Below are 26775 nucleotides of genomic sequence, written 5' to 3'. Positions count from 1 at the left end.
CGAGCCTCGAGCCAAAAAGAAAACACACCACACTCCTCTCTCTTTCCCCATCTCTCTTCTCTCTCTCTCTCTCCTCACTCGTCACTACCACATCACCATTAACTCCGATGACACTGAAACTATAATATTGGTAGGTAATTCTTACCCTCTTTTTTTGTTTTAATTTAATTCAATTTATAATTATTATTCATGTTTTATCTTTTCTAACTAATAAATTTTGATGAGGAATCTTCTTTCTGGTAGGGTAATTTAAGGTGGCATTTAAGGAGTCTGTCTCAGTCGTCTCTCTGATAGCTGACAGTTGCAGCACTCACTCATCCCGCCCTTCCTTTCCCACGCCTTCTTTTTCCTCTCCAAATTCCATCCGTCCGGCGCCGGGAAACGCGAAACGACCTCGTTTCGCAGCAGCATTCCGTTTCGATTCTCCTCTCTCTGGGAATTACGAAGACCAAGTGTGCGCGGTGCAATCGCAATGCTGACGTGCATAGCTCGTCCGAAGAAACTCGGCGACGACTCACTGAGTCAGCCCGAGATGTCCGACTCCACCAACACTCCGGCTTCCTCCAGTCACAAGCAGCAAGCCGCCATTAAGTCGCTCACGTTTCAGGTACTAACTCGAAACCCTAACCTGTACGTACACGGGTATGTATGTATCGACCTGAATTGTTGTGATTGGCGGTTTCGGCGGTTCGAATTTTGCAGCTCAAGGACATGGCATTGAAGGCGTCCGGAGCCTACAGGCACTGCGCCCCTTGCGTGGGGCCGGTGACGGCGAATCAGAGTCGGTTCAAGGGGAACGGCGAGTCGGACGCCGACTCGGACCGGTTCAGGTGGTCGTACCGGCGGACCGGGAGCTCGAGCTCGACGACACCGAGGACTTGGGGAAAGGAGATGGAGGCGAGGCTGAAGGGGATCTCCAGCGGCGAGGGGACGCCTAACTCGGCCAGCGGACGGCGAGTCGACCCAGTCGTGTTCGTGGAAGAGCGCGAGCCCAAGGAGTGGGTGGCCCAGGTGGAGCCCGGTGTTCTCATCACCTTCGTCTCCCTGCCACGTGGCGGGAACGATCTCAAGAGCATTCGCTTCAGGTAAATAAATCTCCCTCGAAAAAATTAGACGGTCTGATTTCAGTCGGAGATTCTGATCCAACGGTGGGTGTTGGGATTTGATTTTTGTCATGCTTCAGTAAGTTAGGTGATGTTTGGATGCCTGTTTTCCTTATTTTTTAAATTTTAATTGGCAATTGGTTTTTATTTTTATTTTTAAATGTACTCCAGAATTCATATAATCTTATTTTGCAATCTAAATTTTCAAAATTTAGAAATAAAATACAAGCAATATAGGAGGACGGGCAATTTGAATATGTTACTTTGGTTGTTAAGATAATCTCTCTTTACACTTAAGCTACTACCTCTTCCTAAACATGTTAAACCCATAGTGTACGAGAAAAACTTGGATATGATAGTTCTCACCCTAGACGGACTGTAGAGTCGAATAGACTAAAATACAGATTATAACGTTTTATGTTTTCTTGAGAGCTGCTAGTCCACATCCAAACATGCCCTTATGCACCTCCAACGCTCTATTCAATATGAACCCTTAAGTGGGGCCGGGATGGGCCCCCACAGGGGCCAGTAAAATTCACGCCTGATGGCAAAGCAAAGAAAAGTCCAAAAGGAGAGGCGTGATGGTGAGGATTGAAGTGGTGGGTGGGCCACTCTTGATTGCGTTAGGAAGCTTTTTCACTGATTGTGTCGTCATGTCGGGGAAGCCCTTTAGATTTCTTTATCTAAAATTCTACCACGCCTGCCTGAGTCTCCGTTGCCTTTGTCTTTTCTTGCTCCCATTATTTTTCTTCCATTTTTTGTCCCCTAGAATTTTACAGCGACACAGAAGGACTACTGTGATTCCGAAAACTACGTACGTGACAAAATGTGAACATCCAACTTTAGATTTTAACAACAGTGGGTTTCTTGTTGCCGAAGAGACAAAAACAAAAATGGGGTTGCTTTTGTTTTGTTTGGTCATGTCAATTTAGTATTTGAATCGATTCTGTTCTGTATTGATGGGCTTTTGAAAAAAGCACTTATTGGGTTTGATGGGTTAGGCACTGCTAGAAAAGCCAATTTGGCCAACATGGGAGACCACTTTATTCCGTGCACCCAAGTATAGCTTTGCCTTTTTTGGAGTTCTGTTCTCACTTTGATCCGCTTTGTCAAAAGGCGTTGCGCGCCCAATTCGTAGTGGCGTAACATATTTAACAGTAACATGCGATTTTTCAAGTGGAAGAAATGAAACTCTAGTAACAAGAAATGTAAGATTCTTTCTTGCTAATTATTGCAAAACTGATCATAATGCCCTAGTTACAGAAAACGAATGTTTTCAAGCTGGTTTGTGCTTGTGGCGTGCGTCTTGTTCTTGCTTATTTTGCTGTAATTTCACGACATCAGGGATTCTTAATTCTTGTTTTATCTTCTCTTACTAGTCGAGAGATTTTCAACAAATGGCAAGCTCAGAGGTGGTGGGCTGACAACTATGATAGGGTCATGGAACTTTACAATGTTCAAAGGTTTAACCGGAATGCTTTCCCGCTTCCAACCCCAGCTAGATCAGAAGATGAGGTAAGCCCCAAGTTATGTATGAGAAATAGCATTGTGGCAATTCAATTACAATGGCAATTCTATGTTGTTATCTGAAGGCAATACTAGGTTTCTGATGACAATTCTAGTTCAGCCTTAGTACTTACAGAGTATTATATTCAATGATAAGTTATGTTGTTTTCTTTTCATATGAGTGATGTCTTGTTCCTCTCTTTGTTGCAGAGTTCAAAGATGGAATCTGCTGAAGCCAGCCCTGTAACTCCACCACTAACCAGAGAACGCTTACCTCGCAACCTGTATCGTCCCACAGGGATGGCTATGAGCTACTCATCATCAGATTCGCTTGATCATCACCCAATGCAGTCCCGCCATTACTGTGATTCAGGCGGTGTCAATTCCACCCCAAAACTCTCCAGCATAAGCGGGACCAAGACAGAGACATCATCCATGGATGCTTCTCTCAGAAGTAGTTCATCAAGGGAGGCAGATCGCTCAGGGGAGCTATCGATCAGCAATGCCAGCGATATGGAGACTGAATGGGTTGAACAGGATGAGCCAGGGGTTTACATCACTATCAGAGCATTACCAGGGGGCAAACGGGAGCTTAGACGGGTCAGATTCAGGTAATGTCCTTAACAACTCAATGCAGCTCTAGTATAATATTGCTTATTTGAATTCACAACTTGGTCAATGGGCTACAACCGTTTACTAGTAAGAAATTGAGTACAGTTACATCAACTTGTTTCTGTTAGACTATCAACTACCCAAAAGAGTAGGGAATTTATGAAGAAAATTTGCGATGCATACCTATCGACGTTGTATTCTTTAAAATAAGTAAGTTTAATCAATTTTACACCACATCCCCCCCCCCCCCCCAAAAAAAAAAACGACCATAATCCCACCAATGTATACTTGTAGTTTTATCAAAACGGTTGTGCATATGATTTGGACTCAAAATTTTACAATTCTTGTGGCCCATCTAGTGAACATCCGTCGGATTGCTTATGTTTTTAATCCTCACTGGACAGGGATTCAAAGTTGCAACTAAGGTTGACTTCACGATAATTGTTCATTGCAGTAGCTTTGTAGAATCATTGCAAGATTTCGAGCATAATGAATGCTTTTCTTTTGTCAAGTAGGCTGATTTTCGACACCGGGTCCCTACATGGCATTATATCATAAATGAGGTTCAGCTTACTGACAATTATGGCTTAAATTGCCAGTGATATGAAACCCTATCATCAACTATATGACATCAATATTGCTGCAATAATTTCTGCTTCCACTAGTGCCTTTCATCTTTAGGTGGTACATGTCTAACATTAAACATGTTCGAGTGTAGAAATGCATTTCTCTTTTTTTTATTTTTTTTATTTTTTTTTTCGTGCTTGTTTATTGTCATGATTTGCAATTATATTGACTTTGGCATGAATATTTGACTTCCCTTCATATTCATGTGGTGCAGCCGAGAGAAATTTGGGGAGATGCATGCCAGATTGTGGTGGGAAGAGAATCGGGCAAGGATACACGAACAATACTTGTGATTGAGAAAATCGGGTGGCTTCCAGAAAACTTGAGGAGGTGTTGCTTTCGTGGATTGGTTTTCTTTTTCGGTTTTTCCATACTGGTAAAGCCTTGTCTATAGAGATATCTAAATGGGTGCCAATGGCAACTCATGACGTTCGGAGGGATGAATATCAAGCTTCCCCTGTTCATGATCCAAAATATACGTACGGGATTGGTTGGGGGGCGGTTGGGTCATAGTCTTAATTTTGTTAATTTTTCTGTTTATTGGTGGATGAAGAGCATCAGTTGTATCTGAATTTCGGTTCAGGAGTTAAAAACATGTGTATCGGTCAATACCAAATCAAGGATATGTTCTCTTCTCTCGTTCGATCGTTCCTGTGGCACTTCTTTTTTCTGTTAAGTGCATTTTTTTTTTGGACAAAAGTTAAGTGCATTTTTATATGCTGTGAAAATGTTGGAGGGGAAGTAAATTGGTCGTACCAAAAAAGAGAAGCCCAGGATTTGAAAAAAAAAAAGACAAAAAAGAGAAGCCAAAAGTGAAGTAAAAATTTAATGATGGTGCCAAGAGAAGAGTCGACATTAGGAATTCGGATGCAAATGCAAGTACTTTTAAGCAATTGAACTACAAATCGTCTGCTTCTACATGCTTATACAAACTCTAGTTACAGTAAATGAGTATGCAAAATTCTTATGAACATGTTTTGTGGATGTAGCTTCACTCAAAGAACGTGTCACGTCATGTTAATTGTATGAGGATTTAACATATATAAGATGTAGACTACTTGTCAAGCATTTCATAAAAAATGTCTCTCCTTCACTTCAAGTAACCTCTTTCCTATATTTTTTTTCCATAAACGTTATTGAAATTATTTTAAGATATTGGTGAGAATTAAATAGCTTTAATACGCTTGTAGTGTCATTTATATTCATGGCCGTTTTGGAGATCTTTTCAAAGTTCAAATGTGGTTTTCATGGAACTTACAAAAGACCGGTTTGGAGATCTTTTCAAAGTTCAAATGTGGTTTTCATGGAACTTACAAATGATCGCAAAGGAATTTCATCAAATGCTGGAGGATTGGATTAAACACGATGTAGTTTTTTTTTATATAATCAAAGTGTTATGGCACTATCAAATATGTTAAAGCTATAATCCGGTGAAAATCAAATATGTTAAAGTTATATTCCAGTGAGATAGTTACAAGACTCTATATGTATTTGTCTTGTACAAATTATTTACATTGTATTTGTCGACATAATTTTTTTTACAGCATAGTCTTTTGAATATATTGCTATAGTCTTATTTGATATTGGGTATTTATTAAGGCTTTTTAGCCAAAATGGTCATTGAGATTTGCATAACACATCATTTTGGTCTCTGAGATTGAAAATCAATAGAAATGGTCTCTAAGATTGTCCACCATCCATTATTTTGGTCATTTCGTTAAAAACTCCATTAAATGTCCTAAAGCTTTGTCACGTCCCGAACCAGGCGTCGGTAATAAAAATAACTCTAAATTCGAAACGTGAGTTAAAAACTAAATAAATAAAATAAAATTGAAATAACAGAGTGTGAATTTCATATAAAAATAAATCGAGAATTCTTTACAATACTAAAATAAATAAATACAAAATTATATCCTCACACTTAATCCGATCTCATCCCGTCTACCCTCTTAGACCGTTTAGTTTGTAAACCTGCATAACAAGAGAGGGGTGAGCTTTTCCAAAACTCATTAGGGACATAACCTTATCACAGTAATTGACAATACTAAATTACGTGTTATAAAATCATGTAATCAAGTACCAAATCATTATCAATAACAATGCATGAGTGCAATACAATACTCTTCGTCTCTACTCGTTAATTCATATAATAAAACATGCGGACCTGCACGTCTCATACCGTGCATTTTACCTCTGCAGTGGTGGTTCGTACGTTCTAATATACAAATTAACCCCTGTAACTCAATCATCCCAATTTCCCATTTTGTTAGTCATCTTGCCAAAGCCCTTCGTCGCCAGTCCCGAATTACCCTTAAAGAATTTGTGCACTGTGGGCTAGCCTGAGACCTGGTACCTACTAAGAGTTTGGCTCAACTACACAAAAGATCTTTTCCAACTACCCACATTTCCAATTCTTTCTCAACATTGAAACTCCAACCACATAACACATCATGAATGATGCACAATTAATCTCATTTCATATTCCATATATATCACCAATGAAACATCATTCCAAGAACATTTCACAATTACAACTCTATGAACATTCGAATCAAGCCATGATACACACATAACCAATTATCATCCAATCCCAATCAGTCAATCAATATTAACAATAATATAACATTTCATGAAATTTAATAAGATCAATCTCTGTAAAGGTCCGTCGTATTTCCCCTACCTGGAATCCAAAGCAAGCAAATAATGTCCCTTACCAACACCTCGATTAAACACAACCGTTGCGGTAACTAGAGTTCCTGCTCTAACAAATAAACTATATCACTATATAATCCCTATATCTAGCAACCAATATAAACTCCTTTATTTTATAATTCCGATAATAGGCTTAACATCACCTTATCTCAGTTGGACCTTTAAAACATTTTTCTTTCTTATTTGGGTCCTCAAAAATTTCTCAATTATATACATGCTGCCTTGCTGGAAAAACAGTAAACATCTGCCTCCAAAACAATTCTAAAATCACAGTTTTATCCCGAGCCTTCGGGTAATAACAAAACTGCCCCAAACTTTTAGAGAACTGTAAAATGGCCCCAAATCTGAAACTTATATTTCAGTTTGGTCCCAGCAGCGTGAATAGTGATATTCATGGCTATTTTCCAGATTGGTTCCTCCTGTCTTTCAATCCCAAAACATGTCCAGACCCATTTATCATGATCTCTAAGTACCAAATCACCATTCAAGTTCACCAAGTTCCCTTAATTTCGTAACAGCCACAAAATACCAAGGTTTAAAAAAAAACATGAAATAATTCTAGGGTTTGCCATGTAATAACGTGGTGCAGATGAGAACCAGCGTCCCCTTTGCTGGAATACTTGGTTGCTGCCACGTGTCAAGGCCACCCACTCCTCATCTGCCATTTTGCACTCTCATCCGTTAAATTCAAAGTTCTACTGAAAGTTCGTTCGAGCTTTGAAAATTGATTCCAAAGATGCTACCAACTCGTAATGAAGTTCATTGCTTTCATATGAAAACTGTTACAATAAATAAGCACAACATATTTTTTTTCAAATATTTCTCTTCTTCGATAATAAATTCTTGGGATATTACAACCTCTTAGCAGGAAGTTTGGGTAATTTTCAAAGCATCATAACTCAATTGTTTGTTAACCAAATTCGACCCATAATATATCAAAATGAAGATAGGAAAGTGTAGAACAAGATTATACCTATTTGGAAGCCCAATGATTGCTGGAGATGACAGAAAATAGCCTGAAAGGTGACTAGTATGCAGGAAAATTGGAAAACTCGCCGGAAACTGAGTAAACTTTAAACGTTCATAACTTCTTCAATACTCAACGAAATCGAGTGATTCAAAAAAGAAAAGCATACATCTAGACAAGGCAAAGAGAATGGCACCTTTCTCGACGCCTAAATCGTCGTGGTTTGGCTGGAAAACGGCTTGAAAGTGATATCTTGGTTTCGAGTTAGCCACTTTTGAGTTGTTTTCAAGCCAAACCACAGCGAATTAGCCGTTGATAAATGTACCATTCTCTTCTTCTCGTTGAGAAGTATAATTTTTATTTTTGAATCACTCGATTTCATTGAGTATTAAAGAAGTTATGAATGTTTAAATTTTATCCAGTTTCCGGCAAACTTTCTAATTTTCCTGCGGACCAGTCACCTTTCATGCTATTTTCCAGCATCTCCGGCAATCATTGGGCTTCCAAATAGGTATAATCTTGTTCTACACTTTACTATCTTCATTTTATTATATTATAGGTCGAATTTGGTTAAGAAACAATTGAGTTATGAAGCTTTAAAAATTGTCTGAACTTCCAGCCAAGAGCTTTGACACACTTAACGGAGTTTTTAACGGAATGACCAAAATAATGGATGGTAGACAATCTTAGGGACCATTTCTATTGATTTTCAATTTCAGGGACTAAAGTGATGTGTTATGCAAATCTCAGGGATCATTTTAGCTAAAAAACCCTTTATTAACATTTCTATTATGCTAATAACACAACAAAGATTTCAAGTGTTATTGAAATTTGTTAATTAAAAGCAGTATTGTGGATATTAAGATAGTTTTATATCTAAATAAAATTTGAAGAATGTAATTTGTAAGTTATGTATATTTCTGATTCAAAAATCATCATGCACTCATTTGTTTTTTTTTTTTTTAATAAGAACACTAGCATATGCCAAACATAAATTGTGTGAATATTTTTTTTTTTTAAAGGAAGGAGAAAGGAAGAGAGTGAGAGAATGTGGTAGCGGGAGAGAGGTTTTTATTTTTATTTTTTAATATAAAAAGATTAAAATCACATGTAGGTAACGTTTTTTTTTTTAAAGGAAAAATGTGTGTTATTGTAATTACCAAATTGTTCATAAGTTTTATTTCTATTCAGTTTTAATTAAGGGGTTTGAATGGTAATTTCATGGAATTTTGGATGACAACCAGAGTTGCATTAATATGTAGTTTATATAAAGAAGAAATATATTTTGGATGATTAACAACTTTTGATTCTTTTTCTTTTTGTCACTTAATATTACAGTTTAATGATATTGCTTTTGTAAGTAAAAAGTTTTAGGGCCTTAAATAGTAAATTTGATACCATATTATTATAATTTATAATGGTCTCATTGTATAATTTAGCCCTATATTATTGTGAAATATAGCTGTTCTATTAAGGTCCTCATTTTGAGGACCTGTGAGGTCCTTTTTAGATGAGCCTTCAAATATGGTAGATTAAACTATCAACTTAAATCATTCCTATTATTCGGAAACAAAATTGTAACATCCCACATCGCCTAGGAGAGTGGATCCTGTAAGGCTTATATGTATATTCCTATCTCTACCTAGCACGAGGCCTTTTGGGATCTCATTGGCTTTGGGTTTTGTAGGAACTTTGAAATTAAGCGAGTGGCGTGCAAGAACAATCCTAAGATGGGTGACCCACTGGGAAGTTCTCGTGTGAGTTCCCAGAAACAAAACTGTGAGGGTGTAGTAGGGGCTCAAAGCGGACAATATCATGCCACGGTGGAGTAGGACCCGGGTTGTGGTGGGGACTTGGGCCGGGATGTGACAAAATACTAATTGATAAAACAAATAAAATAAAATAAAGAGAGAATAAAGTTTCACATCATGTTGAATCCCTTCTATCTGCAAAATCTAATATTCTCATTGAATATTTAAATCCAACAAATTGCATAAAGCCCTAATAACTTTACACATCCAATTTCATCCAATCTTTTATCAATAATATCCAAACCCAGTTAGTTACAAAACAAAAAAATATTGATATTGTGTGGTTTCGAAAATTAGAATCTCCTTCTTCTTGAACTCATGAACCCTTTTTTCATATGAAATTTTTCGACAACGGTGAAAATTTTGAAACAGATTTCTCTCCCTTTTTCCTTACGCGACAAGGAAAAAACAAAAAAAACTCAGGAAGAGAAAAGGGAAGTGAACGATCGAGAGAGATGGAGAGAGGAAGGGATGTGGAGGAAACGGAAGGTTTCATGCTAGAGGTTTTTTAAAATTTATTCGTAGAATTATAGTGTTTCGGTGTAACAATTATTATAAAAATTGATAATTAATCTACTATAAAATTAATCTAAGAACTCATATGAAAAAGAATTTCACGTGTATTCAAAACGAAGATCTTAGGCGAGCAAGAGAAAATGGAAAAGAAACCAAATGTTGCACTCATTAGTCTTACCATTCAAAAGAAAGAATCAATAAAGTTTACCACTTGCCACCAAACACAGAAATTTTGTTCTTCAAAAAGAAATTTAACAGTAACTTGTAAGAAAAAGTAGGCCAACCTGGAAGACCTTCAAATACCATAATTCACCCGCACGCACGGCACTTTCTTTCTAACTTATTCCTATAAATCCTACTACTTCTCTATGTGCCTTTCTTTCTTTCCAATCTCAACACTTTGTTCTTTGTTGTACACAAACCCTACTGCAAAAGACACGTGAACAAAACCATATAGATTATAAAAAACGAGTTTTGTTCATTTAGTCATCTGATGATTAAAAATTCATAGTTATTAACTTATGGATTTAATATCAAGTATTGAGTAAAATAAGAAAATCACATTCATTTCCCTTTCGCCCTTAATATAAAGGAAGAACTAATAAAAAGTCCATGACAAAACTTTTTTTCTATTATCGATAAACACTTAAACAACTTTTCTTATTATTGATGACATTTTTTATATTACAAGGACAAAAAACAAAAAAGAAGTCACACTTTAGATAAGGGAAGTTGTTTAAGAATTTTTTTATATAATTTTTTTTTAAGGATAGACTTTTTATTAATTATAATAGAAAATCTAATGATGAGTGACCTGTATTCCTAAGTCAGATCGAGATAATATTTATGTTTTTTTTATTACAAGTGATGATACTATTTAAAGCTATATTGAGAGGAATGAGGATTTGAACTCAATGTACAATTAAAAAAAGACCCTAACCACCAGGATAATCATCGCTTACATATATATGTTATAAAAAACAGAGGAAACTTGCAACCTCTTCCTGTTCTTTCTTGTTTTTTCACATGATCTACTTGCATTCTATAAAAAACCCTTTGCAGCTTTTGGCAGTCTCTAAGCAGACACTCCAGCAAACACATCTTCTTAAACTATTTCTCACTGTTCTCTGCTTTTCTCACACTCTCTCTGTTTCCTCTGTTTTTGGCCTATAAAACTCCGTTTTTTCTCTGTAAATTTTGTGTAAGCAAATCAAGATGTATGCGAGGGAGAGGTTACCGAAAGAAGAAACGTTTTTGAGGCGAAGAAGAAACCCATCTTTCTCTTCTTCGCTACTCGACTCCATCTACCGCTCAATTGATGAATCGAGCGGTGGAGATGGAGATCAGGGTTATGTTCGAGAGTCGACTACAATGGTCAAGAAACAGAGCAGTTCTACTAAAGGAGACAATGAGAAGGTTAATCTTCGAAGGGCTATTATGATTGAGAATTGGGTCGAGAAGCAGAGCGTTCACAGCTCCATGTTCTCGAACTCCGCTTCGAGTTCCTCGGAGTCGAGCTCAGGAGCTGCATTTTCATCTTCCGAAACAGATTCGAGCTACAGATCAAGAACAAAACCGAAGGCGGTCGAGCAGAGGTTCGTGCAATTCGAGGAGAAGGAAAAGAGTGAGAGTGGCGGAGGAAGTGCGTTTTCAAAGACGAAGCTACGAGCTTTGAAAATCTATGAAGAATTGAAGAAAATGAAGCAACCAATTTCGCCCGGCGGGCGGATTGTGAACTTCATCAACTCGATTTTCAATTCTGGCAATGTCAAGAAGCCAAAAATGTGTTATGTTGGAGCTGTGGAAGATGTGACCATTACGGAGAATGTGTCGAATTTGAAATCGGCTTGTCCTTCTTCTTCTGCTTCTGCTTCTACTCTCTCAAGGTCTTGCTTGAGCAAACCGTCTTCAAGAGCGAAAAAATCGAGCAATGGCACGAAAAGGTCCGTTAGATTTTACCCAGTGAGTGAGATTCTTGGTGAGGATTCTCAGCCTCCAAACCACCTCAAATGTGTGTTTGAAGAAGACCCAAGCTTGATGCCAAAACCCTCTTTTCAAAAATATGCAAGGGCTTGTCCTGGTAATTATGATAAGCTGATTCAACCGGGTAAGAGTCGAACAGAAGACCTGCTCACATTTAATCGTAGCACAAAATCAACAAGTTACAGAAAGACTGGGGCGCTTAGTCAAAATTTGGTGAGAAGTTTTTGCGACAATGCAGATGATGAAGAAAGTGATCATGATGCTGAGAGCTGTTCAAGTTCTGATCTTTTTGAGCTGAATCATCCAGTTGGGGTTGGAAGGTACATGGAAGAACTTCCTGTGTATGAGACTACTAATTTCAGAACCAATCAAGCTATTGCCCAAGGGTTGTTGTAATTTTCTATATTTCTTTATTTTTTTGTGAAAAAAATATGAGCAAATTGATTAAGGGTTTCTACTTTCAAATTCTCGGGGAAGTTATTGGTTGTCTTACTTGTTAATTTCTTGGAGTTCACCCTAATAATTTGGTTTAAGATTATATGTCTAAGCAAACAAAAGATTAATCTGACAAGAAGTGAAAGCAATGAAAACATTATTAAAAGAAATGATACGAAAACTTTTTCTTTTCAATATTGTTTGATTGTGAATCTGAATCACCCATTTAGTTAATTTTTGTCTAATTTTGTGGTTTAGATTCAGAGCCTAATAACATAAGTTTGATAAGCGAAGTTACTTAAAGTAGATGTACTTCGAATGACTTTTTAGCCGAAAAATATGTTTAGGTTTATAATCTAACAACGTAGATATTTATCCTAATAAAATAAAGTTTGATGAGAAAACAATACTCAAGTTATATATAAGCACTTTGAAGCACTTTCTTGCCGAAATACTGTTGTGTGGAAGCACACCAACGAGTTCCACACACATGAGTCGGTATTGCCAATATTCCCCCCACATTAGCGATTTGAGAGAAACGGGCATGAGGTCTTACCGAAAGGCCTCGGCAATATGTTTGTGTGGTACCATTGCTTATACAACACAAGATGGCTCTCCCTTAGCCGATGTAGGACTCAAATGTGGTTCTAATCTAAGCCACCATTCTCCAACAATCTCCACTTTGGCATGACTTGAACCATCACCAAATTAACATCTTACAATCCAAATACAAATAGAGCTCCACCTTGACCATATGCAACCAAATTCCAAATGAGCTATTCAACTTCGAACGATCGTGAGAGTCACCATGAGAGTCGCCAATCCTGTTGCTTGGGCTTTGATATCAATTGTTGTGCAGAAGCACACCAACGTGTCACATACACACGAGTCAGTATTACCAATATTTCTCCCACTTTAGTCACCTGGAAAATACAAGTATGGAGTTTTACCAAAAGGCCTCGGTAATATGTATGTCTGGTGCCATTGCTTATAAAACGCTAGATGGCTCTCCCTCTAGCCGATGTAGGACTCAAATATGACTCTAATCTAAGCCATCAAACTCCAACTAATACAAGGTTTGAATTGAGAACCTATCAACAGAAATCTGATAAGACAGCGTTAGTTACTTTGAAAGCACTTTCTCTGTTAACGTCACATTCACACGCTTAAACTATAAGTGCTAACTCAAAAAAGCAGAATGAAAAGAGAGAATGGAAAAAGTAAAAACACACCAATCTTCTCTGCTAGAGAAGAGAGAAAGTGAAAGCTAGCTAGCAAGCAGTTGTTGCTAGGTGCTTTAGCACATGGCCTCAACCACCTGAAGTGTTTACGGGTGAAAATTACAATCACTTTAATCTCAAAGGGGGTTAGAAATTATTAACAACTCAGACCTTTTGGGCCATTTAATTATTGTCTGCACAGAAGAAATATTTTGTCAGCAGGATTGACAAGAACAAGAGAAACTTTGTTGGTTCCTTCTGGTATAGTTATGAAATGATTAGTTGTTCTGTCACTTACAATATTCTACCGCGTATTTAAGTTGAACACAAAGAATTCTACCCGTCGCTCACTAGAAACAGGCTCAGATACATGATTGAGTTGGTCATTAGACACTTTGCAGCATCCATGAACAGGAAGACAATGCTAGATCGTTAAAATGATCTCAATGTTGCAGAAATGGGATTAGAGGATTGAAATTTGAATAGGTTTTGGAGCTAGGGAGACAAGGAGGGGACCACTCAGGAGGAATCTAAGAAGTCAATATATTGGAGGATCAAACATTATAGCATATATCCCAACAAACTTTTACACCATAGGAGAAAATAAAAGTTATGTGATCTTCAAATCCATATATTCTTGGTCCCCTTCATTGACTTTGAGTGCAATAGCTCTCAATTGGTTCTCAAAAGTGACAAAATTAGAATAAAAAATTACAAAAATTTGGGAAATTATTTGTGAAATAGGAGATAGACTTTAGTTAATCAAGATTTTAAGTTAACATATGGCTTTATGTATCTTGGTTAATCAGTGTGGTAACATGAGTTGAAGATTTGAAAGCGATATATGTCGTCAATTTATAGTCGTGGTTATCAATCTTAACTTAAGGGTGAAATGAGATAAGTATTGTTTTCTTGTTAAATTGTAAATTTGAACAACACATTTTGGTGAAAACCAACCTTATCAACAAATCAATAGTTTAAGCTAAGCGACGTAACTGATCCACAAAAGTATGATATCAAACTTGCTATTTTCATGAGACGAACTTAAAATTTCTCACGTAATGGAGTGGAATACCATACTGTACTAATGATCACATAAGCAAATATAAACAATTGGGAAATTGCAATGTATACCAACTAAATTCACCTCATGTTTCTCAACAACCATGCATAAATCCGTGGCAAGTAGCCTGGAAAATTGATTAATGGATGGTGATTTAAAACAAATGCATGTGTAGCAAATTAATACGTAATTATTTATATAAATAATATGAATTATATCGAGAGAGAGAGAAGCCTATATGTAGGGGAGTAGGAGTGTAGGAGGACCACGTAGCAGTTATCCCATCTGTGGGTTGGATCTTCTCCATACTTGTCCTCTGTAGAGAATTGGTTCGGTACTCTGCAATCTGCCGGTATGCCAGTTGCCCATTCTGCATTATTTGCATGATTTCCATAACATAGGTGAGTCCAAAATTACATTATGCATTTGTCTCTTTAAACGTTAGATGTAGGGGATTTTATAAAGTGTTTCGGAGTACGCTGAGTTTTTTAAACGTTAGATCTTTGTTTAAAAACACAATAGTTAAGATTTGATAATTAAAAAGTCTGAAATATCATATACTTTGGAGTACCATTGAGTTTTTGTTAGGCAATAGTACCACTACACTTATTTTTTGAAAAAGCAAACGCTGAGTATTAATAGTAGTAAGGGTTGTCCAATATTTGGTCATTAAATAGAAAATTCATGTGAAGGAGAACTAACCTTCATCAACATTGTTAAAAATGATCGATAACATATTAATAGGTTTTGTTATTGGAAATGATATTTGAAGTTCAGCAATAATGCTTTCTTCAATAGAAAACGAGTGCGCATTCCATAGTTAGACCCTCATATTCAAAGCAGACATTATTGGAGCTATTGTTTGTTTCAGAATGACTAAAAGTGTTTTGTGGATTAACAATCATTTTGGACATGATTTTAATCGAAAACTTTAAATGATCATTTTGTATACATTTCGATTTCAGTTTTATACTTTAAAAAAAAAAGAAGAATAAAAAAGCTAAATTGAAAACATATTTTGGTAATATAATTAGTTTTCAGTTTAAAAAAGAAAAAACAAAAAGATATTTGTTTAACAAACGATATTATTTATATTAAGATCTACTCTAATCTTTGGAGAAAAACTCAAATTTTAGGTTTTAAACTTACCCCAACATCCTCCAACCCTTGGGGCAAATATGAATTTTAATCAAAACTCATTTCTGGGGCAAAATTAGCCCAAGATTCCCCTAGGTTAGTGGGGCTGATCCACTATATATGTGTATTTTTTTTAGTTATATGTTTATAAATTCGTTGAATCCAATGGCTAAGACTTAATATGATCAAATCCAACGGTAAAAAAAAAGATCTAATGGTTTAAATTTAAATCTAACGGCTAAAGTAATTATAAAAAAAAAATATTTTATGTGTTTCATAATCTTTCGTAGTGTTCCATGAGTTTCATGGTGTGTGTTTAGTGATTTTTCAATATTTATCGAAATCTAAACATTTTTAGGTTAAAATGTTCATAAAATTAAATTAGGATAGACTACATAATTTTTTTTTTAAAGTTACTTTAAGAAAAAAAAATTATCCTAAATTCATTTTTTAATAATCTCGGGCTACAAATTTAACTCAGAATGGTTGGAGGAAAAAAACTGTTATTGGGTTAAAACCTAAATTTTTTGGTCTAAGGGGGTGGGGGAATAGGCCAAACCTCACAATAGGCTGGCGATAATGTGATTCAAATTCACCTTTGACTAGAATTGAACCTAAGACCTCTCATTTACAATTGAAGAAGAATAACACTAGACCGTCGTATTAAGTGTGACACGCCCCGATCCCGATGTCCAGGGGACATTGGGATGGCCATGTGTTGCCCGACACCCTCGGGTGACACAAGCCATTTAATGAATGCATTTGCTGAGAACATGTGAAACATGCATGTAAATTTCGTGCGAACTACTCAATGTAATATTCCAACATAAACCTTATAAAATAATATAATAATATTCAACTGTCAACAATGATAATGATAGTGATAATGCATGACCTGTTCAAAGCATATATCTAATTCAGAATACAAGCGGAAGATGCTATTACAATGATGTCAAAGCAAAAAGGATGGCACGATATCACTGGTATGGGAATGCCTTATAGCTCGAATCGTAAGCCTCGTTCCTATGTCCTGAGGGGGTGCAAAACAAACATGAGTGGACCAAATTGATATATAAGTAGTACAAACATAGTTATTCAACAACGTACTATCCCCCAAAGTTTATGAAAACTAATAGAATAATATGTGATAGGATTTCCGAAAACCCTAGCATGCCATAAAACCTTTCATAAAACATATATCATATATAGTGTGCTAACTAGTGGTATCATAATCGCCCGAAGGTTCTTCATCACGCACCCGTATGCAGAACATACGCCACGTGCCCGTAGGTAGAGCAATAGCCCATAAGTAGGACATACGCCCGTAGGCAAGACAATCGCCCGTGGGCAAGACATACGCTCGTCGTCGATGAACCGTGTGAAATAAAAAGGACGAAATCACCGGTAATAGTTGCACCTAAGCATATAAAGGGTTCAATTAATAAAACTCTATCATAACGATTGAATTTCAAAAAACGGACGTCATAAACGGATTCAGGACTTCGAAAAACATAAGGGGGACCTCAAGTACCCTTGCATGTCGTCGCACATGCCCTTACCCGCCGCCATGGGTTGCTGGAAAGTTGGCTTGAAAAGTCGCCGGAGCCACCGTTGGTGCTTGTGCTCCACGCGCTAGCATCGGCTCGGCCTCACGTGTGCCCACGCATAGGGTCACGCGTGGCCGGGCTCAGGGTTTGGGCTTGAGGGTTTTGGGCTTGACTTAGTGGGCTGGGCTTGGCATATTGGGCTTCTGGGCTTCTCAAATGGGTTGGTTCCATGGCCCAAAGGTCGGGGTTCCCTTGGGTTTCAGGTTAAGGGTTGAGCTGGGTTTCAAAGGGTTTTAGGCTTGGGTTCTAAGGGTTTGGGCCGAGGGTTTAATGGGCCAAATGCCCAAGTCATTACGGCCCAAAGGCTTTGTTTCAATTAGGTTTTGGGCCTGAAAGCCCGGCCCAAGGCTTGGGTTTGGGTCTCGACCTAGTTTTGTGAGGAAGAAGGCCAGAGATTTGGCCGGGAATCTCCTCGATTCCGTTTTGGGGTCAAACCTCAACCAAATTTCATCATACAAAAGCTAAAATGAAGATAAAATAGTAGGGATTCGAGTTGTACCAAGATAGGTTGGAGTTGACATCGGAGACGACCGGAAAAAGGCCTGAAACCTACGGTCTTTCGCCATAAAATTGAAAAATGCTTCCCCAAGCTGTTTTCGTGCTTAAACCTTCACCAAATTCGTTTTCCATTCAATAACCAAGTAGTTTAGACTATGAAGGAAGGAGATCAAAAGGTGATTTCGACTTACCTTCGTCGGAAAATGCTTGTACTGTGACTGTAACGGTGTCGGGAAAGAGAGAGGAAGAGTTGGGTGTTTGGTCGAGGGCGAGGGTCGTTGTCACTGCCAACAGGTGGTGATGATGGTGTGTGTGTGGATCGGGGAGAGGGAGAAAGTGTGTGAGAGAGATAAGAGTGAGGGTTGAGAGAGAGAGAGATTCTAGAGTGAGAGTGGGCTCGGGGAGAAAGAGAGAATGAGAGAGAAAAGAGATGGGGATGGGGGTGGTGCCACGTGGCAAGCAAAGAGAGGGGAAGAATTTGGAGAAAGTCCAAAAAGGAAATCGGATTGGGTAAGTGATAGGGGGCAAACTGGTCATTTCATAACTCTGTTAACATGACAAAATACATAATTCGGGATGGGATTTCACAAAGTGGTACTAAAAGACATTTTTTAAAAACTCAAGAAAATAGTTTTTGTTTAGGTTTAAACTTTTTTGTTCACTGAGCTTATACCTAAAGTCTATTTTGGTCATTATGTTTTTAATTTAACCAATTTGATTAGTATGTTTTAACAAGTTTACAGTGTGAATCACTTTCGATTCTTCAAGAAACGCTCAAATGTTTACGAAGCTTATGATAAGCTTTCACTGAAAGCAATTTTTTGAAAAAATTACGAGATAAGTGCTTTCTATAAAAGCACTCGCATACAAGCCGTGGGTTCTAAACGTGCTTGCTATAAGAATAGTACAGTATGCTCTCACGTACGGCGTGTTGGGACAATCCCGCACGTGAACCTGTCTGCGTCTTCCGAGTCCCTTTAAAAGCAAATGCTCCCCACGTGTACCTCTGTGCTCCCTTACCGTCAGCTCCGCTTTCACTCGGCCGTTAAAACAAACAAACAAACAAACCAAAGGCAAAACACCAGACGCCTTTTCCCGCGTGCCGGTAAAACCAACCAATTTCTGACAAAAATAGCCGACCCAGAATTGGGCCTCGGTTTAAAGCCCACGAATCCCTCAAGGCCCAAAAGTGCAATTACAGAAAACCCATTGGGCCTTGGAAAAGCTTAGATTTACAATAAGCGTGCCAAGCCCACCACTCGAGAGTTGCCGCGTGCAAGGTGTCTTCGACGCTGCTGATTGCATTCCTTAACCACTACACCAAAACACCGCGTGAAGGGAAAACTCGACGAATCGGAAACTTTCAAAAGCCGACGAATTCAGTCCTTTTTTGGAAAAATCTAATCGAAAGCGCAGCGCGCAGAGACGATCCGATCCGATCCAGGCCAAACCTGAGAAGTTTCAGATCGATTTTCGACCGTTCGATCCGTCGCCATGAGTTTCCTCTTCGGCAAGCGGAAGACGCCCGCAGGTTCGTAGATTGATCAATTTGGTTGAGTTTTATGTTGTTTTAGGGTTTTGGTTTGTTGAATTTCTATGATTTTTTATTTTCCTGATGTAAAATTTTGTATTGTGTTTTAGTAGATTTTGAAATTGTAGAGAGACTAATTGGAGCAATACCGAGAAATTTAAACAATTTATTTGTTAATCAGATAATCAAATAAATGATGTTTTTGTTTCCCCAATTTTTTATGGCTGTGTAGTTACTTGTGAATAGGAAGCTGAATTGGAGGGGATATAAGATTTAATCCATTAGAAGTCAATCTAGTTTGTCAATGCTTTTCGCCAGTTCTTTGTTTTGCAATCTATGTGTATACGTATGCGTATGGTACATCGTTAGGGTTTGGACCAGAAATTCCACCCAATATCCGGAATTGAACCCGTAGCGGTGTGATGTGTAATTTTCAGTTGGATTATGTGAATACAAAATGAAAAAAATCTAACTACTTGAAGTAGAAGGATATCTATACAATTGTGAACCTTTCGTTTGTACACTATACGCTGCTATTTGCATATTGATATCTAAGTTTCATTGCTCAATTGGTAATTCGGTTGTTTGCTTCTTAAAGTTTGTGTACAGTTTTGTGTTCCATCTGACGGTAGACTTGATTTATGTCTTGATTCTTGTCTTGGGGCATGTAACACTAATTTGTATTCGTATCATTGTTTTGTGAGAATTACTGTTTTATAAGCTGAAATTGTATATTTGGGTCTGAATTTGTGATTTTAGAACTTTTGCGGGAAAACAAGAGGATGCTGGACAAATCTATTCGAGAGATAGAGAGGGAGAGAGGAGCTCTCCAAGGACAAGAGAAGAAACTAATTCTAGAGATTAAGAAAAGTGCCAAGCAAGGGCAGATGGTGTGTTATTTTCTCTCTGCTATTTGCTGTTTTGCTTTATTTTTCGTGAGGCTCGATTTCAGTATCTTCCTCTGTTTGTGCTTTGTGGCTGAGCTACTCTTGACCGCAGACCTAAACTCCCTTGGCTCATTGTTGCCTAATTATCTGTCTCTGAGTTTTAGTTATGAAGTTGGTGTTATACATACATAGAACATTTTCCGCTTTTACCTTGTAGTGTATAGACTTTGGTTTGATGGTCGCATAGCCTAACTGTGCTTTTTATCTGCCCAACTTTGTTTCAGGGAGCTGTTAAAGTTATGGCGAAAGACCTTGTTCGAACACGACATCAGATTGAAAAGTTCTACAAGCTCAAATCTCAACTCCAGGGTGTATCTCTTAGAATTCAGGTATATCTACATTCTGTGATTTATGCCTTTTAATCCATGTGAACGAAAGGTAGCTCCGTCATTATTTTGGTATCCTATTGGATGAGTTGTATTCTTAGAATTACTTTTTTCTTTCAGACGTTGAAATCCACACAAGCTATGGGAGAGGCAATGAAAGGAGTGACGAAGGCAATGGGCCAGATGAACAGGCAGATGAACTTGCCATCACTGCAGAAAATTATGCAAGAATTTGAGAGGCAGAATGAGAAGATGGAATTGACAACTGAGGTGATGGGTGATGCTATTGATGATGCGCTGGAAGGAGATGAGGAAGAGGAGGAAACTGACGAACTAGTGAGCCAAGTTCTTGATGAGATTGGAATTAACGTCAACCAAGAGGTACTTACATCAGTCGAGAACTCGTACATTTTTCCTCTCCGCTGTGGTTGACGAATTTAAAGTTTCTGAGCAGCGATAACATTTCTATTGTTTTCTTATTCTCTGCAGCTTGTTAATGCACCATCGGCCGCTGTTGCTGCACCAGCTGCGAAGAACAAAGTTCCGCAAGTGGAAACAGCAGCAGCTGGAGCTGATGACGGTGGGATAGATAGTGATTTACAGGCGAGGCTAGACAATTTAAGAAGGATGTAGATTTCAATTTCTTGTATATTATTGGCAGTGTGAGAGGTGAGAGGTCTTTTGTGCATTGTAATATATGTGAAAAATTTATGCCGGAATTTATCGAATCAAGATTTGACACGCGGATATTTTAATAAAATTACATTCGGTAAATTTGTACACAACAAACATGTTATGAATATGAGGAGATGCACATGCTTTGTAATGGTGAGATCGAGCTAGAGAACCCAACTTTCAAAAGGGTAAAGCCTAAACTACGGGAGAGATTTAAACTTGGGTGCAGAAAGCAAGTTGTAAACTCGAAACACATTGACGGTCTGAGAGTTGTGAACACGGTGATGGGATTCAAAATTTTATCTCGTGGAGGCGAACCTAATAACGATACAATACTAGAATCTTTTCTACAAGAAAAAACCCTCAAAATTTTGAAAATGGAGTTGTGATGTTTTCATTGAATACAGTTGCAAGCGTATGATACATTGTCTTTGCAGAAATCACATGAACCCACTGCAAACTGTTCAAGTTGTTGAATTTTTTTGGCATTTTCGAATATTTTGATGACGGAAGGAAATCGTGATCGCAAGTTGCAAGCGTAAGAACGAACAAAAATTTCAGTATCATATACAATACAGTGCCAGTTTAAATTTGGATCCAACTGTGGCGAAATATTTTTACAATGTTTATCTAATCGGGCAATTTTCATTGTACTTGAATACGACAAAGTAACGTTACTATTTTACTTAAATTACAATAAGTAAATTTGTTTTGTATTAATATACTCTAAAAAAAATGTATTAAAACTATTGTTTATCTTATTATAACATGTAAAATTATACATTAGAGTAACTTGTATTCCTGATAATTTGGTAAAAAATTCTCCACCTAATCCTTGTTTTCTACCATGCACTCCTTGATACCATCGTCCCACTTTACAAACCAACAAACTCCCAAAAAAAAAAAAAAAAGCCTTAAAAAAAATGGGAATTTCAATTTTTTCTTTCTTTCTTTCTGTAAATGAAAAAAAAAATGAACGAAAAAAAAGAAATAAAAAAAAAAAACCCTAGAAAGCTCAGAGTAGCAGGCCTTCTCTGGAATTGTGCTCCGGCGTGGTCGTCAACTGCGGATGACACCATGAGCTGACGGGCACGGGCGTGCGACAGAGCGGGCACTCAGAGTGAGAGTAGAGCCACATGTCTATGCAAGGAGCATGAAAAGAGTGCTTGCAAGTAGGCAGCTTTCTTATATCTTCTCCATCCTCAAAAACTGACAAACAAACAGCACATTCAACAGAATTTTCATCTTTTGTGTTTGGTCCCTCTTTCTTCTGGTACCTGAAGCTGCCCAAGTTCTCAAAGCTCCTACTCCTCCTTGTTCTTGAGAGATCAACCAAACTGTTTGATGGTCTTGACGCCGGAGACTGGCCATGGCGCCTCGAAGTCCATTTGATGAAGATAAGGTTGTACATGGCTAGGATTATGCCGGCTGTTCCGAAGACTATGAGGCCATAATACAGCATGGATAAGTTGGTTTTCGGTGACGGAGGAGGCGGTGGCGGCTGTGAAATGGGGCTTTGTATTGCGTAGAGCTTGTAACCCATTGTTTTGGGTTTTTGGTGAAAGTGGCAAGAGGATTTGGAAAGGAGGAGGAGGGGCCTTAAATTAGTACTAGCTAGTTGTTTTAATTTCACAAAGAAAATTCTCCACTCTAGGCCATGTTATTATTAAATAGGTTTAAATTAAAATAAATTAACAATAATACTATTTAGACACACAAATTGAACACGCTTGATAATACATATTCTTCAGCACAATTAAGCGATTTTATCTGTATCGAGACAATCACCTTTAAAATAAGAAGTCGTTAGTCGAAAAGCCGTGGTCGTTATGTAGTTGTGGAAATAATGAACTTTGTTTATAATCTTTGGGGGTAAGGAATGATTGAAAGAAGACAAAGGAATGCACAATCACAGGACACCAAGCAAGGGTGGAGGAGAGTGACTTCAACTTGTAGATAAGAATTATTTCTCTCTCTCTCAGTCTGCCTTATTCTTGGCTAAGAGAACAATTAAATAGATATATTATTGTTCGATATAGTCGTATGAACGACCTGCAATCAACAAAATAAATTAAAATATTATCCGGCAGTTGTTTTATTCACTAATCTTGTGTAACTATTTATCCTTTAATTGGTAAACCGTGGCTTTACAATTAAAAATTGTTAGGTATGAGCAAATCAAATTGAGTTGAAATTTACTTGAGGTTTAGAAATTTACACACACAATGATACTTTAGGAGTCAAAGTAACGGCGACCCCATATTTTATAGGAGAATATAATTACGGGATGCGTAAATGTGAAGACTCTAAGCCTTATAAATATTAGTTTTTTAGTGTTAAAACTTAAAAGAGAATTGAAACATTAAAAGAATTAACTGTTAAATACGGGATGTGTAAATGTCTAGACTCGGATGCTTTCCTTAACCATATAGCGCAATAATCGGTTTCAATAGCAGATATGTCCACACTTTTTTTCTTCAATGGTTGTGACTAAAATAGATTTTTGGAGGACTTAATCATGAAGAAACCAAAAGAACCAAAACCATGTCGACTCTTGGAACCTAATTTTTATGGACCTTGCCTCTGGTCATGTATCCCTTCTCAGATACGTGCAAGTATTAGTAAGGGGCGTTTTGATACAGATGCCTAGCTCTTGAAATTTTAAAATTAAACATCCATGTCTTTTAGAATTTTGATTAAACATATTCCTACAATTTAGGCGCCACATAATACAAGATTATATGATTTCTCATTATATGTAGTGTACCAAATTAACTATAAAATCTCTAGTGGTTATGATTCAGTATTCAATTTCAACATAATTCTATTACAATTTTAAGGAACAACTTGATATTTGCTTCTATTTCTTACGTACCTTTTTCTTCCAACTCCACACCGTATTGGAGCACACACCAACTCTTCCAATCGATGTGTATATCGTACCACCGTTTAAGTTAATTTAATGACTGTTCTCCACCAACTTTGATGGTGGTATGATATATCACACCTTCAAATTTGAATATTGATACCATAGGGTAAGTGTCACATCCCGGCCCGGGCCCCCACCACAACCTGGGCTCGACTCCACCGTAGCACGATATTGTCCGCTTTGGGCCCTACCATACCCTCACGGTTTTGTTTCTGGGAACTCATACGAGAACTTCTCAGTGGGTCACCCATCCTGGGATTGCTCTCGTGCGAACTTGCTTAACTTCAGAGTTCCGATGAACTTCGAAACCAGTGAGCTCCCAAAAAGCCTTGTGCTAGGTAGAGATGAGAATATACATATAAGGCTTACAGGATCCACTCCCCTGGGCGATGTGGGATGTTACAGTAAACCTTTTGTTTTACCGCACTTTGTATCCATGTTTTCATAATTTTCACGTACCATGGTACATTTGGAAAGTTAACTTCAATTGGCACAATGCCTTCTAGATATTATATTGGGTACATGTCACTTTAACATGAGGTACGTTTCAAGTTGCATGGTACATTTGGAAATTTAACTTCGATTGGCGCATTGCCTTTTAGATATTATAGTGGATACGTTTCACTTTAACATGAGGTACGTTTCAAGTTGCTTGGTACGTTTTAATTCGACATTGGTACGTTTTAATTCGATACTGGTATGTTTTAATTTGACTTTGGCACGTTTCAATTTGACATTGGTACGTTTCTATTTGAAAAATAAATTGTAATCATCCATGTCAAGAGATATAAGATACAATGTGTGTATACTCAATAATGGTGGATATAAGGATCGCAGAACACTCGTAAGCCAATAAAATAGATCATTGTTTATGAACGCCTAATTTCTCCGTCTCCCCTAACAAATTTCAGCTTATTTTCAATAGCTATTTTATCTCTCCCTCTTTCTCTTTCTCTCTTCCCTGCAAAATTTCTCAGGACGTATCTCTCTTTTGATGAACTGGGTGAGAGACACAAAAAAGTAGAAAATTGTTCTCTGATTTTTAGGGAGATAATTAAAAATTAGTAATAGATATTAAAGGATAAACTGGAAATGAGTATATATCATTTTACATTAATAATAGATAATGAATTAAATAAGAAAATGCTGATGTGGACATACATTAATTTTAATTTCTAGGAAGAGGACATGCGATAAACTTCTTCTAACTCTCATAAATTCAACTGCTAAACACATTCTCCCTTTGTTATAAATTATCTGTCTACCTCGGGAGTATTTCAAGCAATTGCTTTGGCCCCAAGTCTCCAGCATCATATCAGACGAATCGTCAATAAATTGAAGGGATCCAAGATCTTGTCCACTGCATTGTGCTAACTAACAACACATCACACACAATGGATAAGATGGACGCCAAAAAGATCAGTGGAGAACCCGAATCCGAATCCAAATCCCATTCAGTCGCTTTAATGGCCTCGTCATCACTACCATCCCTTCCTTCAGAAATATGGTTTGATCAGATTCTAACACGAACATCGCTCGAAAGTCTAGGCCGGTGTAGGCTGGTTTCAAAGGAGTGGAATCACATCACGTATGACTCAAGGTTCTGGCAACTTCTTTGCGAGAGAAGTGGCACAGTTTCGGGGTTTCTAGTCGAGAATCGGGTCAAATATGGGAAAACTTTACAAACGTTCGTGTCTGTTGATAATAAGGCAAACAAGAATTTGACACACTCAGTTATGGACTTCATGCCTGTCCCAGTGCGCATTGAAGCTGTGAGTCGTCAAGGTCTAGTGTTTTGTATGAGCGAAAATAATTACCAACTTTTTGTCTGCAAACCTACCACTAGACAATGGGAAAAGTTACCGAATCCAAGGAACAGGTATTTCACTTCGACGATTGCCATAGTTGTGTTAAGTTCAAAGCCTCTAAGGTACAAGATTATTCAGATTTCAAGAGCCCGGTATCCCTTCTTCAAGGTCAAGTCAACACAGTACTTAAAGTGGAGATTTGAGGTGTTTGATTCAAACACTTGGGCGTGGAGGCAGTTGAAGGATGTAAGCTTACCTTATTCTATTTGCTTATGCGGCTTTAACCGGCGCTACATATCAGTATGTGGTGGATTCTATTGGCGATTAGCGGACAACAAAATATTTGCTTTTCATTATGAAGATGATAAAGAGAGTTGGGAACGATTTGATTTACCACAGCCGGTGAGGGATTGTGAGGATTTAAGTTACAATCGACTCGTGGAGTACCAAGGCCGGCTTGGATTGATTTGCATCTATAAGGAGTCCATGGACCTGTGGGTTATGGAAGATCATGAAAAAAAAGTATGGAGAAAGATACGGAGATTGAGCATGGAAGGGCTTAAAGAAGTGGAGGGCTATTGTCCTCCCCCTGTTGCATTTTACAGCAGTGATATTGCACTTGTGAAAGGGCACGAAAAACTCATATTTTACAATTTTCGAGATTCTAGTTCTAATGTAGTGAGATTAGGGTTTGATCCTAGTGAAGTTTTCAAGCTGCAATCGGATTCTGAGAGAGTTAATTTGAGGGGTACCTGTCCGTAG

General features: G+C 37.7%; 5 protein-coding genes across 5 annotated transcripts; 4 read left to right on the top strand and 1 right to left on the bottom strand.

The window, feature by feature from the left end:
- On the top strand, positions 1-4491 carry LOC137745104 (protein Brevis radix-like 4). The gene is made up of 6 exons (XM_068484988.2): positions 1-130; positions 244-607; positions 703-1085; positions 2483-2618; positions 2820-3220; positions 4063-4491. Exons 2-6 carry the CDS (start codon positions 473-475, stop codon positions 4139-4141), a joined length of 1134 nt encoding a protein of 377 aa, XP_068341089.1. The 5' UTR covers positions 1-130; positions 244-472; the 3' UTR covers positions 4142-4491.
- Positions 4492-10851: 6360 nt separating this feature from the next.
- On the top strand, positions 10852-12302 carry LOC137749384 (protein BIG GRAIN 1-like C). Its single transcript, XM_068489510.2, has one exon. The coding sequence runs from the start codon at positions 11070-11072 to the stop codon at positions 12231-12233; it is 1164 nt and encodes a 387-aa protein (XP_068345611.2). The 5' UTR covers positions 10852-11069; the 3' UTR covers positions 12234-12302.
- A 6805-nt stretch (positions 12303-19107) lies between these two features.
- Positions 19108-21375, top strand: LOC137741912 (vacuolar protein sorting-associated protein 2 homolog 1). Its single transcript, XM_068481614.2, has 5 exons — positions 19108-19328; positions 20088-20218; positions 20500-20604; positions 20722-20982; positions 21091-21375. Exons 1-5 carry the CDS (start codon positions 19292-19294, stop codon positions 21232-21234), a joined length of 678 nt encoding a protein of 225 aa, XP_068337715.1. The 5' UTR covers positions 19108-19291; the 3' UTR covers positions 21235-21375.
- Positions 21376-22161: 786 nt separating this feature from the next.
- LOC137749478 (RING-H2 finger protein ATL64-like) lies at positions 22162-22950 on the bottom strand. The gene has a single exon (XM_068489609.2). The coding sequence runs from the start codon at positions 22817-22819 to the stop codon at positions 22292-22294; it is 528 nt and encodes a 175-aa protein (XP_068345710.2). The 5' UTR covers positions 22820-22950; the 3' UTR covers positions 22162-22291.
- A 2649-nt stretch (positions 22951-25599) lies between these two features.
- On the top strand, positions 25600-26775 carry LOC137749566 (F-box protein At5g49610-like). Its single transcript, XM_068446294.2, has one exon. It carries the CDS (start codon positions 25600-25602, stop codon positions 26773-26775), a length of 1176 nt encoding a protein of 391 aa, XP_068302395.2.

Source organism: Pyrus communis, chromosome 15 (genome assembly GCF_041283825.1).
Source record: "Pyrus communis isolate YQ-2024b chromosome 15, ASM4128382v1, whole genome shotgun sequence".
NCBI classification, from domain to species: domain Eukaryota; kingdom Viridiplantae; phylum Streptophyta; class Magnoliopsida; order Rosales; family Rosaceae; genus Pyrus; species Pyrus communis.
The sequence above is the reverse complement of the archived record's forward strand: the minus strand, read 5'-3'. Positions and strand labels throughout refer to the sequence as shown.